Below are 16,895 nucleotides of genomic sequence, written 5' to 3' on the forward strand. Positions count from 1 at the left end.
AAAAGCACCAGAGTAAGAATGAGGTTGCAAAACTTGGCAATATACAAATGGAACAGTAATGTATATGTCGCACCCCAATTATGCCATATGGGTGGCTACATTACACTGCAGGGGACGGGTGGATGTTGTAGTCCTGGATGCTAATAGAAGATGTATAATCATTTAAAATATTATAGAGGGGAACAAAATACACATGGTTAATATATTTGCACCAAATGCAGATTCATTGTTTTACAGTGGTGATGAACGAAAGTATGAGGTTTAGGGCCTATAAAGAGCCCTAACTAGGGGATTTCAACTGTAGTATATAATTTATTGGAATGAGCCCAACAATAAGATCGGTCCCTATGACAGCCAAGGAACTCCAGTAAATCATCCTTAAGTGAATGTTTGGAAGGCAGGCGACCAGTAGATGGTGGGGGAATATATGGTCCAGAAACATAATATGGACTGGTAAATACACCGAAAGTTAATGTTAAAGGACATTTGTACCGTGCACCATCACCACTGGAGTGGTCCCCTGGCGGCTCTGAAAGAGGGAGGGAGGGAGGGGTGGTTAGTGGGAGGAAGCTGGAAAAAGTGCAAGAGAGCAGTGATGTGCTGTTGGCGGCCTCAGCCTGGTGGGTCCGTTGGCTGGGTCTGGGGTTTTTGCGGCCGGTAGTCATCGTGTACTGTTGTGCAAGTCTGTGTTTTTTTGTTGTTGTTGCAATGTAGTGAAGTTTGTGCGGTTTGTTGTGCTTGGAATTTTAGAGTTGTATGCAGAGGGGGAAATTGTTAGTGCAATTGATTAGTTGGCTTCTTTATCCTAACTTGAGGCGCTGGGTTTTCCATAATCTCCCACGGTGGGGTTCAAGAGCACCCCTGCCCCTCTATCCTGATCTGGGTTTGTCTGGCCTTCGAGGTCCCTTTTACATCTGCCCCCCTCCTCCCCCAGCCTCCCACGCAGCCCTAGCTGTCTTCCCTTCCCACTCATATGGCTAGTGCACCTGCCACTGTCACAGCTCAGCTAGTGTGGGGATTGCCAATATCCTGACAATTTCACAACACTGTGTTACCTGGTGGCAACTAAGGGTCGAGTGCGGCTGTTGGGTGGGATTAGGGTAGGTTGTTGACTCCGTCTCCATGGGTGTCGCCCGTGTTCCACTCTGCCTGGCGTCCTTCCTCCAGGTGCCGTGGGAGCTTCTCCACATAGGGAGTTGTCCACAGTCCGTTCTGGGGGTTTTCCGTGTCCACTCCTGTTTAGTCATCCCTTTCCTTTCTGTTTTCAGTTTGAGTCTGTGGTGTTGAAGAGCCAGGTTTTTAGTAATTTCCTAAATTTTAGGTGATTTTTGGCGTTTTATTTCTTTTGGGTTGTTGTTAAAGGTTTTTGCGGCTAAGTGGTAGAAGGAGGTGCTTCCAAGTTTTTTCTTGAGGTATGGTTTTGGTTCTAGGCAGATTTCGTTACTTGACCTAAGGAGTCTTGTTGGCTTGTAGATTGTTATTTTCTTATGTAGGAATTCTGCTCCTTGTCCACCGATTGCCCTGTGCGTTATGCACATTGTTTTGAAGGTGATGAAATGTTTTACTGGGAGCCAGTGTACTGTTTTAGGGCAGGAGTGATGCGTTCTCCTCTTGATAGTTTGAGGAGTAGTCTGGCTGCTGTATTTTGGATCTGTCGTTTCTTCAGGAGGTATTCCGGTATTCCGAGGTAGAGGCTGTTTGCATAGTCGATTCTTGACATGGTGAGGGCGACGATAGTGAGGGTTTTGTGCGTGAAGGAGAAGGAAGGTAGGATTCTTCTTGCCATGTGGAGCATTTCTTGACTGTTGCAGTTACTTGTGGCTCTAAGGTTAAGGTGTTGTCCATCAGAACTCCCAGATTTTTTACTACCTTAGATGGTGATGGTGTGGTTACCATTTCCATTGGCCACGGGATGGCGGTTTCGTTCTCTTGGTCTTTGGAAATGATCATGATGATTTCGGTCTTTCCTGGGTTGATTTTCAGATTGTTGGCAGTCGTCCAGTTGAAGACTCTCATTTAGGGTTGAATGATCGGCTTGGGTGTCTTTGATTTTGTAGATGATTTGAGTATCATCTTTGTAGTTGTAGCATGTAATGTTGTACTTTTTGAAAATTCTAATAATCAGAGTCTGGTAGATGTTGAAGTACACTGTTGATAGTGAGGATCCTTGTGGCACTCCACAGTCGTTAACTCTTGGGAGTGGATTTGAAGGGTTTAATCCATACGGTTTCTGTTCTGTCTGCTAGGAATGATTTAGTCCAGAGCAGTGCTGTGTCTGTTATGCCTATGTCTTCTAGTCTTTTGGTTAGGGTGTCATGACTAACTGTGTTGAAGGCTGCGGAGAAGTCGAGTAAAATGAGGGCTGAGGTCGTGTTTGAGTCTGCATTTGTTTTTAGGTCGTCCCAGATGGATAGTAGTGCTGTTTCCTTTAAACCTTTAAGTTTTATTACACACTTTCCCCAACACAAACATACAAACAGAAGCCAAGGAATATTGTAAGGGGGAAGCAGAGGGCTGAGGGGCCTGACCTGCATCATTATTCATTCAAATAGCAAAACTTGTCCAGGCACTGGAGTATCTGGTTGGAGGCTTAATTTTTGTAAGAGCCTTTTCCAAAGGCTGCTAGCTTTCTCAGATCAAGCCAGCTCTATTATCAGGCGTGAACCAATCGGGGGACTGGCAACCCTAGTCTTCCTATAATTGGCAGCTGAGCTCGGCAACCACGGAAGGCAGAGTTCGATGTTAATGTCACTGCACTGAACTTGTTTTGAGCCTCATTTAGCTACAGTCGCACAATTTCCCCTTCCAGTACAGTACCTATTGCCTGCAGCAGGATGCAGATACCTGGGGTAAAGAGTCCCAATTCATTAGCAGCAGACCCTTAGCATCCATAGTGGAACACCACCATAGGGACAATACAAAAAAACAATTCAGGCCAACGGTGGTCTGAATTCTATTTAACATGTACAAACAAGTATTAAAAACCACAGTATTCGCAAAAAAGTAACTGGCAGTGGGTGCCCAAAATTCAACAGGTTACTAATGATCTGGCTTAATCCAGTAAATGGACACAATACAGCAGAACGCAATGACATACCAGCACAAAACTCTAACAGTTAAAACGGTTGACTTGAGGGACCGCCACCAGGAGGCACAGGTCCCAGGCCAACAGTGTGAAACCTAACTGTGCCTCGAAACTCATGCCAGCATCTAGTATGATAACAGGGAGTGTAACAGCTACCACCAACAACACAATAGCCTAGTACCTCCTGGCTTACAGGCTGTGCACTTTATGCTGGATTTTCAGAGCACTTATGGGTTCTGTCCATGTCTGCTGTACAGTGCCTCCCCTGTAATTCTTAGTCGCTATAGTTGATGTTGATACGGGCAACATTCCTTCACCATGCCACTACCTCCCTCCTTCTGTGCCCTCTACGATTACCTGACCAGAGACAGCTGGTGGAGGGGTGAATACCAGGTATTAGAGGAAAGCGAGGTGTGTGGTGTGAACGATTTGCCACCAGTGAACCCAAGGCATGCTCTGTCCAAATAAAATTAACAATCGCCTGTTCAGCCTTAACCGAAGAAGGCCAGAGCAGGGATATAGGGATGTGCAGACCCTGGCACCCCTCTTGGCTAATACCTCGGATGGCAATGCATGAAGGTGATTGTGAGTGAATATAACAGGTCAAAGAGCAAACTGAAGAGAGAGAGATTCAAGTTAACCTTGTTAGCAACATTGTAACAGGATGCAGCTCTGAGCATGAAAGCACTGAGCCTTACAGGTTAATCACCTGAGCCCTGCTGTATTTCCCATTAGTTGTGCAGCATTCCGCCACTACCAGAAGTGCTGAGCGGCCATGATGTTTTGGGGTTGTGCATTTGAGAAATAGAACAGGCTATGCTATGAGCCAAATTCACACTATCCTAATCACCATGCATACATACGATTCCACCACCAGACCTCACACGTCACAGATACTGGGCACCGAGTCCAGGGTCAGACAATGCCCCCTTTCCTCCGAGTGACATAGGGACAGTTAGGCGCCTCCTCAGATTACATGCGAGTGTATCGATGCCAATGCTGTCCTACTCAGGGAGCCATACATTCACATGTTCCGTCTTGAGGACCATTTCTTCTTCTGAAGCCTAGGAGATTACATAGAGAGCACTGTCCATGGCTCTGTACAGGTAAACTCTCCAAGTACAGGCTCAAGAAGGTTAATTTTGTAGGGGTGAAATCCCAGTGTTCTAAGAACTTCCAGTTCACCCTTCGAGACCCTGTAGTCATTCTCTCAGTCCTGATTTGGAAAATGAGTGAACACACAATAAAACAAAAGAGGCTTGCGCAACCGTTCTGGATGCCCTCCAACACAACACGGCTAATATGATATTTTGGAATGGCCTGCAGTGCACCACAAAATACTTCACTGTGGGGGAACTGCATATCTTAGACAAAACTACAACAATTTAATTAAGGAGCATGGAAGAGGGCCTCGCTGGGCCTCACTGTGCCCCCTTAAGCAAATTCCTGCTCAAGAATCCCAAGGGAGTCACAATACACAAATACCACTACGAGCAGTTTCCTTCATAGATTCTAATTGCACCTCAAGCCTCATTACTCTTGACGTCATCAACTTCATGCCTAGCAGCTCAAAGGGAGATCAATATGCAGCCATGTCTTGTGGCACACCCCAATACAGGAACTGAACATGCTGCTCAACATACTCCTAGCCCAACTATTATGTCCAGGACCAGAGGGGAAACGGTGTATCCAACAAGTCCCAGAAAGCATAACAGCAAGGTCAACATTCAGGAAGATAAGGAGGCCTGCCTAACAGGGATCCACAGACACGTCCAATTCCACTTTCTCACATTACCATTGTCTTCGTCTTCCTAGCGTGAGGTCACCATCTTCTGATGCAGCCTGCTCTTTATAGAAAGGGGGTATAATGCTTAACGTAACTCTTTGTCGACTACTTCTCTTCTCTCACAGCTTGTCCACATATTGGTTACAGACTGCCCTGTGAACTTGTCTTATAGATGATGACCAAACAAACAGAAATTCTTCAAAAGGCATCCTCAAGGCCATCGACTTTTGGGAGCCTTGAAAAAGCCAGTTTTGCACATGGATGTAGCTCTTACCTGAGATTGAGGCTCCCATAGTTCTAGTCACTGCCCTCACCCAATCAAATGAGAGGTCAGAGAGGAGCTCAACCTGCTTCTGCATGGCCCCCAAAATGGGAGCAGAATCAGTCCCATCATCTTATTCAGGTCTTGAAAATTGTTGAGAATTGCCTTAGAGGTAGAACACTCTGGTAGGTCCTGAATCTCAGACACAAGTAGATCCACGTGTACACCTTCAGATCGCCATCCACCATCTTATTCACTTAATCTCGAATCAGGGCCTCAACCAAGACGGTTGGGCAAGATTTCATCAATCAGGACGCTACGTGACATGGTTGTCCCCTCTCCCTGACAAGCTAAATTCCAAACAGAAACCAAGGAATGGAGATTATTTTTGGTTCCTTTCCATATCAGTGTATCATCTTTATATCGGTGATGACTGAAAGGCCACCTTCAACGTGCACTTGAATAGGCGACAAAGTCTTCCTCAGGGTCCAGATTTTACAGCAAGAGAAACTCTTTCTGCCACCTATTCCAGTAATTGTGATCCGGCATCTCTGGTCAAACATTTGCCCTTGTGCTCATCCTTGGAGAATTCGGGCTCTCTGGAGGTAGTGACTGAAGAATAGTAGAAAGATAGGAAGAAAAAAATTGGATTGCTTTCTCTTGCTCCTCACCTTCTCCTCATTCACAATCTTCTTCACCCTCTTCCTAACATGAGAGGAATGGAGATCAAATGTCTTGTGCTCCTTTTCCTTCCTTCTCCTTGAAGAAGAGGTGTCCGACTTATAAGTGGTGCTCACTACTAGCACAATGAGGTGCTTTCTCTTGGTGCCCTTCTTGTCAGAGTAGACGATTAGAACACCTGTGTGTTTCAGTGTCCAAATTTAACATTGATAGCTACCATGGAACTCCTTTTGAATCCCTCAGTCTGTGTCTGCACGCCTAAGAATATCCAACCAATTTGGCAGCAAGGCTGCCGTTCAGTGAAACATGCCATACATACTTGCAGATTCTGCATTGTAACCTACCCTAGCTGCTGATGTCCACAGCCACATCGGCCAAAAGGCACCAGCTCTAGAGCACTATGATGCGGCGAAGGAGCTCAATATACTTGCACTCGTTGAGTTAGACGTTTTAGGTGCCACAACAGGAAAGAGGTTCACACTACATAACTTGTATTAGGCCATGGAGCGGCTGCGTTAGATGTAATGTTACAACTAAATAAGCATTCAATGAAAGAAGATTACATGTCAAAAGGGGTGGCACTTTGTTAATGTATCCCATGGTGTTTTAGAGCTAGAGTGGATTAAAGTATAAAGTTAGCCAATCGGGGTTGGGTGGAAACTTTGTAACAAAAAATGTATGTATGATTATGTAAATTGTTTAACTGTCTATAGAAGCAGAAACATTGTTGTCATTCGGTGAGAAATCGGGTTAATTTTCAGCTAAGGAACTGGCTAGCCCCCCCACCTCCTTTCCTGACAAAGCGCATTCATTTCTTTGTGGAAGCTGTTCTTTCGCCTTAGAATCTTTGAGTCACTACCTTCCAAGCTCCATGCGGCCCATCTGACGGAGGAGCCCCAAAGGTCCCACACAATTCATCCCAATTCTCCAGTCCAGACTTCCAAGACCTTGATCCGCCAGCAATCCAATCTGATCTGGATAGCTGCAGATCGTAGACCCAAGCCCACAAAACTATGTCCAAAAAGAGTGCCTCAGTTAACATTGTTTGCCCAGCGCCGCACTAAGAAGATGCATCCTGTCTCTGTGGTCACAGTCGAGAAGACAGGAAACCCAAACAAGAATTCAGGGATTTCAGTGGTATTATATGAACAGGGCACAAAGGAGATGCAGGACTTTCCATGTTGGAATGATTCCTGAATGGAAACCTGAAAAGGATTGTAGAGGTAACGAGATATATATATCACAAGGGGCTTCAAAGATCTTCTGACCTCTGCCAATAATTCACGGAGCAATTATGACATCATAGCTTTACAAGAGGTTTGGTTGACTGAAACCCCTGTGATTACGCAGTATCCCTGCTACTGGCCAAAAGGCTGGTTAAGGGCAGGCCCATGGCTGGCCTCTTAATTGCAGTCAAAACTAATCAGGGCACTTATTTGGAACCGTGGGCTACCCCAAACATGTTAATCCAACTGGTCAAAATTAGAACTCCCTCTGAAACGCTGGCCCCAATTAGTCTTTATTGGAACCATTCAAGTATTGATCAGGAATCCTTAATCTCAGATATGGTGCGCACTCTAGATTGTATCCTTGATGACTGCTCGATAAGTCACGCGAGTCTGGTGGGCGACTTCAATCTTCATCTTCTAACCAAGAGGCTGCATATACTGGTTGATTTTGTGCAGCGCTGGCTGACACAGATGGCTGAGATACAGTTCTTAATGCTCAATGATGCCCTCAAGGGAGACATTCCACTGCAGTGCACCTGGAGGAGTGGGTGCCATACAGCCATTATTTACTGCATGTTTACAGATATGTTTGCAAGTATTCAACACTTTGAAGCTGTTCCTCAAACATGCAGCGATCGTGAACTGCGCTCAGAAACTTGGCAATGGACCTATCCTCTACCTCAAACCCAAATTTTACAAACCTGCTCTTAGACTCTCCAGTAGCCGACTTAGATTCAAATGGTCCCCAGAGTCACTAACTCTTTTTACCTTACACTTGTAAGGTCATTACAAATGAGCACACCCTGAAATATTCAAATCTGACAGCCTGCATGTGGCTATGTTACAGATCTTCAAGAAGCAAACTTCTATTCTTGCTAAACCAACCTATGGGCACAAGCACACAGCAGAAAGACCCAACTGCACCCCTCTGTAAGACATTTAGCCAATCTGTCTTTTGAATCTAGAATTCTAAAAGCCAGAAAGCTCAGAATACATTATAGAAACTGGCTCAAATCTCGCAGAGCCCAAGCATGCAGCAAGATGCAGAACAGATGCTTTGTGCACTAGCCTAAAAGAAAAAACACAGCGTCTATCTGGAGTTTGCTAAATTGTGCCTCCCATGATACCCAAGTCCCTATGCAAATCAACGCAGTACAAGATGATTTATGGGCACAATACTATCAAACTCTAAATGCTCCTCCGCCCAATATCCAACAAACAACAATGCAGGCAGCATCAGATAACTCTTCTATTCAATTTGATAGAGATGATGATATCCACCAAATCTCAAAAACTAGTGCCTCAAGAGCTCCAAGACCTGATGGCTTATCCAACATAATGCTGAAAATGCTTGGGCCTCTATTCTTTCAAACATCTTTGCCAATGGGATTTCCGAAAATCGGATTCCACTGTCATGGCAAAAATCCATCATTATTCCCATATTTAAAAAAGGCAATCGGGGCGACCAGAGAACTATCGGCCCAAATGCACTCCTCGATGCCCCAGGGAAGCTCTTTGCTTGCCTGGTACTGAGGGACTTAAACCGCTGGATGACTACCCAGCGACTACATGACAGATTCCAAATGGGCTTTGTCCCAGGGCTAGGCACTGCCATTAATCTGCTATCTACGAGCAACAAGTCAAACAACCCTTATATGTGGCTTTTGTGGATTTTAAAACAGCGTTTGACTCTGTATCGTGACAATTATTGATAGGCAAAATGACAAGAGATATTGTGCAACATCACATCTAAAGCCAGATACTTCACAGTTATAGATTTAAAGAATGCGGTCAATTCCTCTCCATTTATTTATGTATTCATTTATAACGCGCACAATACCCAGAGGCAACTCAGCGCGGTTACAGGGTACCAGTTATATGTGGCCGTTAGGCCTTGGGTAGGAAAGGATTACATAGCATATAAATAAATGATTGCACTTGGACACAGTACATCAAATAGGTTTGCGATTATACTATACAATGGATAAAGAACATGAAGACTCACAAGATCCGACTTACTTTTCGTATAGAAATATGTGCCTAAAAAAGACGTGTTTGCCCCAGGGGTACTGCGAGTCCCCTTCAATCTTTAAAAATAAAAAAAAAATAAAAAAAAAAAAAAAGAGAGTCCTTCAGATGGACCTACGTAATGTTCAGCGTCAAAGTGCAATAATTCAATACGTGGATGACATTTTGGTGTCTAGTGAGACAGAAGCAAAATGTAGAGAAAATTCAGTTAAGCTCATGACCATACTCTCAGAGAAAGGGTATAAGGTGGACAAGGTAAAGTTTCAATACTGTCAGGAAGAGGTCTTGTATATAAACAAAATAGTGAATAACAGATGCCTAGAGTCGCGGGCCAAATACTCCAAGTTACTAACATGGGTTGACAACGAAGCAGGACCAGCATCTATAATACCAATAGAGAATGCAACAACATGCTTCAAGAGTGAAGGCTTGGTTCTTGTTGAAAAAAGAAGAGGATGTGGACAGACAATCGAGGTCCCAGGAATGAATGGAGGAATTGCAGTACTGTTGGACCGATATTGGGCCTGTGGATCCAGAGCTTACATGCAGTTAACTAAACATTGGGGAGGAGTATACTGCATTGTATTGATACATGTTCCAGCATTAGTGATTCCCCAAATTGACCTCAATATTGATGAATTTCCAAAAATAGGAAGAGTTCACTCGTTCTTTGCGGGCTAAAAACTGATAACTTTCTCATCAAAGTTAAGAAAGGTCTATGAAGATATTCCAGATTAACATAAATTGTTCAGCAAACAGCAATGATAATGAAATCTATATTCATGTCAGGACTCCAGACTGCAGTGAACGCTAAGTGGCTGCAGATCACCAGATGGGAGCCATTACAGACAACGCAACAATAAAAGGATTCAATGCAATCAGAGAAGAATTGAGAAACATCAGGCTGATGACTCTCCAGAACAGGTATGTCCTGGACTTAATTACAGCAATGGAAGGAGGCATGTGCGCCAAGGTCGGCCCTTCTTGCTGTATATTTATACCATCCCATTATGGAGAAAACGGAACCCTGATGGAAGCAATAACTATGCCGACAACCCTACATACGAAGATGAAGTTGATGAGACAGCAGGAGATGACTGGTTTTCATTTCTATTATCATGGATTCCAACCTGACTGGCGAATGCTTTCTAAATACTTGGAGCAATACCAGTGTTGTTACTGCTGGGATTTTGTATCATAAGGGTCACCTTCAGACAGTGCCAGAAAACATCCAAGGAAGCTATTGGGATGACGATGATGATTGATATAGATGCTAGAATGGGTGAATAGATGCAAAATGAGGAAAGTACTCGTGAGCATATAAAGAAGAGTCACCTAGTACCTCCAGGAACTAAGTTTTACTACCCTAAGGATCATAAAAAATATGTAGGACAGTGCATATTCTGTCCACCATCACGAGAATGCCATCACATGACCTGGAGTGTGGATGAACATAAAAAGAATGCATGTCACTGAGGGGGTGACAAAGATATGGATCCCAAAGAAATGCAGTATGAAGGGAAGAGGAGAATGTGGTTGAGGATTCGACAAGAAGGGGGGAATGTAGAGAAGCAGGTGGATGTGTTTTCCCTAGCTCCTGCCCCCTCACCGCCATCATACTGGAACAGCAGGAGAACAGCTATATGTGGGACCCCATGTAGGGTGCCTAGATCGCATTGAGTGTATGAGAGACGTTATGCACTCCGGCAACCATACCGAATGTACCCTCATACTGAAAGAGTGGAAGGATGTCACCACGCACCTTTGGACATCATTTAGTGCTGAGTGAAATCTGACATGGGCAGAGTGATGTCATGAAGAATATATACGAGGACATACTGAAACGATATAAAAATACTTAAGAGTAACAATGTAACAGAAGTGACAAGAGAAACATGTACGAAATGATAAAGTAATCACATACACAAAGAAGATAAAATCACTTACTGACTAAGTGTAAATATGCAGTAACGCAAGGTAGATGAGACATATAGAAACTTACTTATAGAGAAAAAAATAACATGGTTAAAGGGGCCATAATAGGAAGACGGACATCGGGTTGTGTCAAGACTCAATTCAGCTACCCCACAGACAGATCAGGGATGCAGAGTCAGAAGACGTTGGAGAAATCGCTTTGTGTGCAAAATAAAGAGGAGTCTGTGTTGGCCTGGGATCAAGGGCGCTATTTGAGGAATAATTGCAAGGTACAAGGAGCGGCAGACGGATAATCTATGTACGTAAGACATTTCTCTTAGATAAAAGAAGAAAACATTTGCAAGAGCCAAGTATTGGACAATTAACAGTGGACAATGTCTATACAGAATGGAGTGAGCAAGCCCCTAGAGGCCAAGAGAAGCAAGAACATCCAGTATAATCAAATAGCAGTAAAAACAAAGTTCGAAATTGACAAATTTGCCATCTCCTCACACGTGATTCAGAAGTTGAAAACAAGGGCTTACCATTAAGCTTTGGATGAAGATAGTGATGTGCTTACACTCCTAGGATGTCCTAGAACAGAGAGAAGACTACAAGGTCAACTACAGACAGGAAACTTTGGCTTATGGCCAGACCGATGAGAGATGATGAATTAATTGGGAAAGTGAGGAGTAATCTGACATGGCTCAAGCACCCGGGTTTCGTTTTGCTTACATGCTGCTGATGAGCCGAAAGTCCAAGGTTGGGTGAGAATGCCAACCAATCAGAGGGTCTATGGAGCAACATTGTTGCATAGACCAATGCGCTGCCATTTTCTTTGCTATAATCAGCATTATACGTATTTTGAAACAGTTCGAGGCATGCCATACAGATAAGGGGCGGCAAATTAAGTACTAACCCATGTGCAGTGATCGAAGTGAGCGGGAACGGTGTTCTACTTTTTACCACCATATTCACCATTCTATACAGAAGATTTGTCCATTCATGTCCTTGTGCAAGCGTAAAGTTGTAATGGGAGCCTCGGTTACCAGTCACTTTGACTATTGTAATGCCCAGGCCGCAAAACCTTGTCACATGTTGCACTATGCTTCCGCCTACCCTCTCCCCTGCCGAGACCACAGTTCAACTACTTTTTCGGTACACTTCTGCCACTTTCCATATGAATACCATAGGTACATATGTTCCCCTAACCAATCCTTCCCATAAATAGGTTTTGCAGTTTGCCACCTAGGATGAGGTCATAGATGACACATATTGGGGTATATAACCTCTGTATAATCAAGTTTCTGTGTGAGTGTGCAAGCATCAGTCTGATGTCTGCCAATTTGCTCTGCTTTATTAAATTGAGAATAAAGTAGCATTTTGCCACCTTTTCTGAGTCTGTCCAGTTACTTGGTCTGAGATTCTTATTGGTAATTCCATCTAGCATGAGAGACACTTCAAAGCACAACATTAGATCCTAGGGGGTCATCAACAGAGAGGATACCAAGTTAAGATGATTTTGTTCCTTAAATCTGATCACCTTAACTAAAGTTCTTTTATATACACACACCTCAATACATCACTTCTTTAACTACACAGAAGATCACCATTTTATCAACCTAATTCCCAATTACATTCTTCTCACGCATTTCCCCAACAAATACATTTCTCTGTTGACTTAGTGCCATCTAAGCGCGTAAGCGGACGTCACTCTCTTGGTACACCGCTCTACCCTCCAGACAGGCCAGGGACAGTCTGAGTCTATATCGAAACAGAGCTACTTTTTGTGTTCCCGTTTGAGGAAGAACGAATAGACAGGAGGGGGCGGGAGAGGAGGCGCCAAGGGGCGTGGACTTGCCGTCTGTAGAGCCGCTGCTGCCCCTGGCGGCGTCTCAATCTTCCCAGTCACAATTCTTCTCACAGCTTCCGCCATGTTTGTTGGCTCATACGTTTTCGTCCTCCCCCAATACTTTTAAACCCACCCCTTTAGGGCATGGTTCGGCGTATTCGCCTCAGACCCGTTGATGTTCGCTGCCTGACCGGGAAGTCAAATACAAGTCTTTCCACAGAACCTTTATAGCGACCTGGACACCGGCTATTTTATGCCGACTGGAAGATATACCTGAGGAAAAGCTGAGCAAGTGGGCCGACACAGCCATCACCAGTCAGACCCACTTTGATGTTGAACCACTAACAAGTAACGTAAACCTTTTGCTGGAGAAGTAGAAATAGTTCCTGGAACTCGCGGAAGAGACCAAGTCGTAAGGGGGGGGGTGAATGCAAGGGAAGAAAAAAAATAAACCTTATCTCCTGTGACAGGCTGTACCTAATGTTAGCTAAACAATTCGAACAACAAAGTCTTGGGGCACACTGGATACAAACTAATAAAAACGTACAAATATAGCACAATCTTGCCAACAAGGGTTTCGTTATCTCGCTTTCACATGCTGCACAAGAGGGCAATAGAACGCGGAAAAAAGCACGTTTCAGACCATAACAGACGCCGAGGCAACTTGAGGAGATAAAATGTCGGTGTACTGAGTAAACCGATAAGGAATAACCCCCCGCCCGAAGCAGCGAAAACGTATCAAAAACAGAGAAATGTGTATGTTCAGATGTCCACTTTCCCCATTTCAATGTAAATAGCGAAGTTGAATAGTAGAAAGGGCAACCATCAGCAGCATGTAAAAAAGGAACGATGCCACACTTCATGTAAACACTGGTCAATAAATCCCACTTTATGGCAAAAAAATAATTGGGCATCATTTTGTATTTCTTAATTCATTTTCATTGTTGGCGAGGAAGAAATCTAGAAAGTAGTGGGGAAAGAAAACTATGGTTCCTGCAACTTATCTTTTCGGGGAAGGGGTTGGGCTGGTGTGAAGAAATCTTTGAAAACCAGCGCCAAACGCTACAATCGATACAAATGTGCCCTTTTCACCCGTCCTGCGTCAGTTCCACCAGTTTATCTTCCCCCCACCCCTTATAAATATATCAGCTGGGGACTCTGAAACTCTTTGTTTTCTTCGGAAGCTGCATTCGTTGTTTACAAAGGAAAATAAATAAGAGACACCCCTCTAGGCAAATATGCATTTAAGAAAAGATCCATGCAACTAAATGACAGCCTGCATACGGGAGCGGAAGATAACGGACGGGGTCGCATCCCATCTACTAAAAGTGCTAAAACTGGCGTTTCACGAGCGGAATATATACATTCACGTGTAGGATACAAACGTGTGTGTGTGTGTTAGCAGAAAACTCGCGTATGCACAAAAGGGGAGACACGGGTCCATAACTCATAGATCTCAACGCATAAACCCACAATATGCATTTGTCGAAGGTACAAAACAACAAAGCGGGAATTCGTGCGTGCGTTTGCTGTGTCTCTTACCTCCGACCCTGTACATGTTGGCAGCCATGTCTGCTGTGCTGGGACCTTTGTGGCACTGCCCCCCCAGGCCTCCTTCACCCTGCTCCAGGCTTTCTGCTTCCCTCTATCCCTTTCTTTCCGCCCCCCCTTTCACAGCTTTTTTCTTCTCCAGGTTACACCAAACAAGGCGGGGGGGAATGGGGGCAACAGCTCCGGGTCTTTTGCTTTTGGGTAAAAAAAAAATATGGTGGGTCGATGTGAGGAGGAGGAGAAATGCATTTAAAGGGGCAGAGCAAGATGTAATGTGCCTTTTTGGATGAAGATGATGATGATGAGGAGGAGGGAGAAGCAACGGGGAATACGGGGACAGAGGTGGGAAAGGGGAGGTAAAAGATGGGGTTGGGAGAGAGGGGAAATCACTTCGGCACGGGCTTCCCCACACACGTCCCTGCCCGCTTCCTCCTCCCGTCTCTTGAAATGTGAGCCGAGGAGACGGGAGGGAGACAGAAAAGCAATCAAATACATCTGATTAATTAGACAAAAACGGTACTCTTCATCGAGGAGATGAGGAGGAGGGCGATGAATGAAAATATGGTAAGAGTCTGACAGGTTAAACGTTACTATGGACGAGACCGCAGCATACTCGTAAAGTTGCTTTTCGTGAAAGGAGAAGTGGGCGTTTTTTTTGAAAGTTTATTGTATATGCATGATATAAGTAGATATTTTATTTTCGAACGCCATGTATTAGGGATAGTAAAATGAACTACTTTCTAGATTAATGTACATTGTGAAGGATATTGACCGTATTTATCCTATCATATTTTGTTTAGTACACATGATACTATGGTCAGTCTTTAAAACTGCTCATTTTTGTAGTATTCTTTAGTGAATACTGCACTGGCGTGCCTAATCCTGCAGCGTGCTAGTTTGTAGGCGCACAGCATTGGCGCTGTGGATTATGGAGCTCTTTGTGCGCGCAATCAAGGCACCTCAAGATCTATTTCTCCCCCTCCTGTTTACGCGAACCTCTCTTTACTTTGAGTGCCATTAATGCAGCATTACGTGTATAAATGCTGGAGTCTCGCGTCCCATTCACTTTCTTGCATAGTATGGCTGCCATTACATTGGGATGGGACCCCCACATTTGCACAGCAAAAAATGTTTTTCCAAATTAAAGAGAGGGGCCCGGTAATGCGTGGGGCATGGTCTCATCGGATACCAACTCCACCCATTGGCATGTCCTTTTTTTTCCACACACAGAACCTTTTCCACAGCAGGTCTTACCTGTGCTTCTTTTTTCCTTTCTTCATTCTTTGTTCATATCTGTCCAGGCATCTGCCTTTCCTTCCCCTGTTTTATGTCTGGGATAAAAGCAGTTTTTTTTTATCTTCAGGTTATGTATGCTTAACTTGGCGTGGGATTTATGCTCAATCTGATTCGAGTGACCATCATTGGGACACATTCGAGGCCTGCAATTCGCTATCATGCGGAACTCTGAGGAAAAGACAAAAGCTGGGAAGAGGCCTGCCAAGCGATCACACCGGATCATCTGCACCGGTTTGTGGAGTCTTGTGTAGAAGAAGGTATGTGATACTATCTTTTCCAGGGTATCCTAGCCATACCTGGTAGGGATTCATGCAGTGCTTCTTTGCCGCGCTACCAAGGGCAATCCTGAGACTCTCAAGGCTTCTGCCTCATAATGGCTATTTCCCTAGTGCTCACCAGAGCCTTTGCTAGCGATTTCTCCCAGGGTTTCCAACCTGGGGATCCCTTGCCTTGTAACTGGGCACACTCTACTACCGTTTTCAGGTCTCGTCCCAAGGGCTTTGCTAAGCCTAAGGTGAGGGGCACCACAAGAGCAAGCTGGACGCAAGCCCTCGGGTGCATCACAAACCACGTTAGAAAAGATGGCAGTGTACCACGACAGAAGAGATGGCAGTGTGCCCTTGGGCAACATAGATTTGGCATTGCCATCTCCTCAAGGGTCAACCCATCAGCACATTACGTCAAGAGCAGATGCAGTACCTGCAAGGCTCCCCCCTACGGTGGTCAGTCTTTTTTTTATTTTGTAAATTTTTTTTTTTTGTTCCTTAAATTGAGCGTTCTCCTATGACTTAATCCATACAATATCTGCCTACATCCCACTTCCTACGGTTCACTGATTGGTGGTAATGTACCTTAAGGTCTCCTTCTGGACCTTGGCCTCATGGGCCCGAGCCTCAGCGACTACCTCAACCCAGGGTGCAAGTTTGGGACAGTTCTTTTACCATTTCCAAACACTAATGATGGCTTCACCATCCCAAACTTTGCATGCGTTTCCAATCATCAGCGAACTTGCACCTTTGCCAGTGCCTAGCGTTAATTCTTCAAAGCGCCCCAAGCATCAGAAGCTCAAACAGCTCATGGAGAGGATCTGGGTTTCATTGAAGGCTGGGGGGGTAGAGCTGGCTGAGTTTTTGGGACTCCCCACTCCATTAGAACCTCCAGCTGAGGCAAGCGTGTTGACCGCAGTCATTTGTCTTGGGATTGTAGACAAA

General features: G+C 44.6%; 1 protein-coding gene and 1 long non-coding RNA gene across 4 annotated transcripts in view; one reads left to right on the forward strand and one right to left on the reverse strand.

Annotated features, from left to right (window-relative positions):
• MTA1 (metastasis associated 1) overlaps positions 1–14,515 on the reverse strand; it is a 1,118,686-nt gene extending 1,104,171 nt beyond the window's left edge. For both annotated transcript variants that reach the window (XM_069638739.1, XM_069638738.1), the window contains exon 1: positions 14,380–14,515. In XM_069638739.1, the coding sequence (XP_069494840.1) occupies positions 14,380–14,407 (28 nt within the window). In that variant the 5' untranslated portion in view covers positions 14,408–14,515. The remainder of the gene's footprint in view (positions 1–14,379) is intronic.
• A 309-nt stretch (positions 14,516–14,824) lies between these two features.
• LOC138527498 (uncharacterized) overlaps positions 14,825–16,895 on the forward strand; it is a 126,457-nt gene continuing 124,386 nt past the window's right edge. For both annotated transcript variants that reach the window (XR_011283940.1, XR_011283939.1), the window contains exons 1-2: positions 14,825–14,952; positions 15,752–15,941. This is a non-coding gene — a long non-coding RNA (uncharacterized lncRNA). The remainder of the gene's footprint in view (positions 14,953–15,751; positions 15,942–16,895) is intronic.

This window comes from Ambystoma mexicanum, chromosome 14 (genome assembly GCF_040938575.1).
Source record: "Ambystoma mexicanum isolate Mex_15411 chromosome 14, UKY_AmexF1_1, whole genome shotgun sequence".
Taxonomy (NCBI): Eukaryota; Metazoa; Chordata; class Amphibia; order Caudata; family Ambystomatidae; genus Ambystoma; species Ambystoma mexicanum.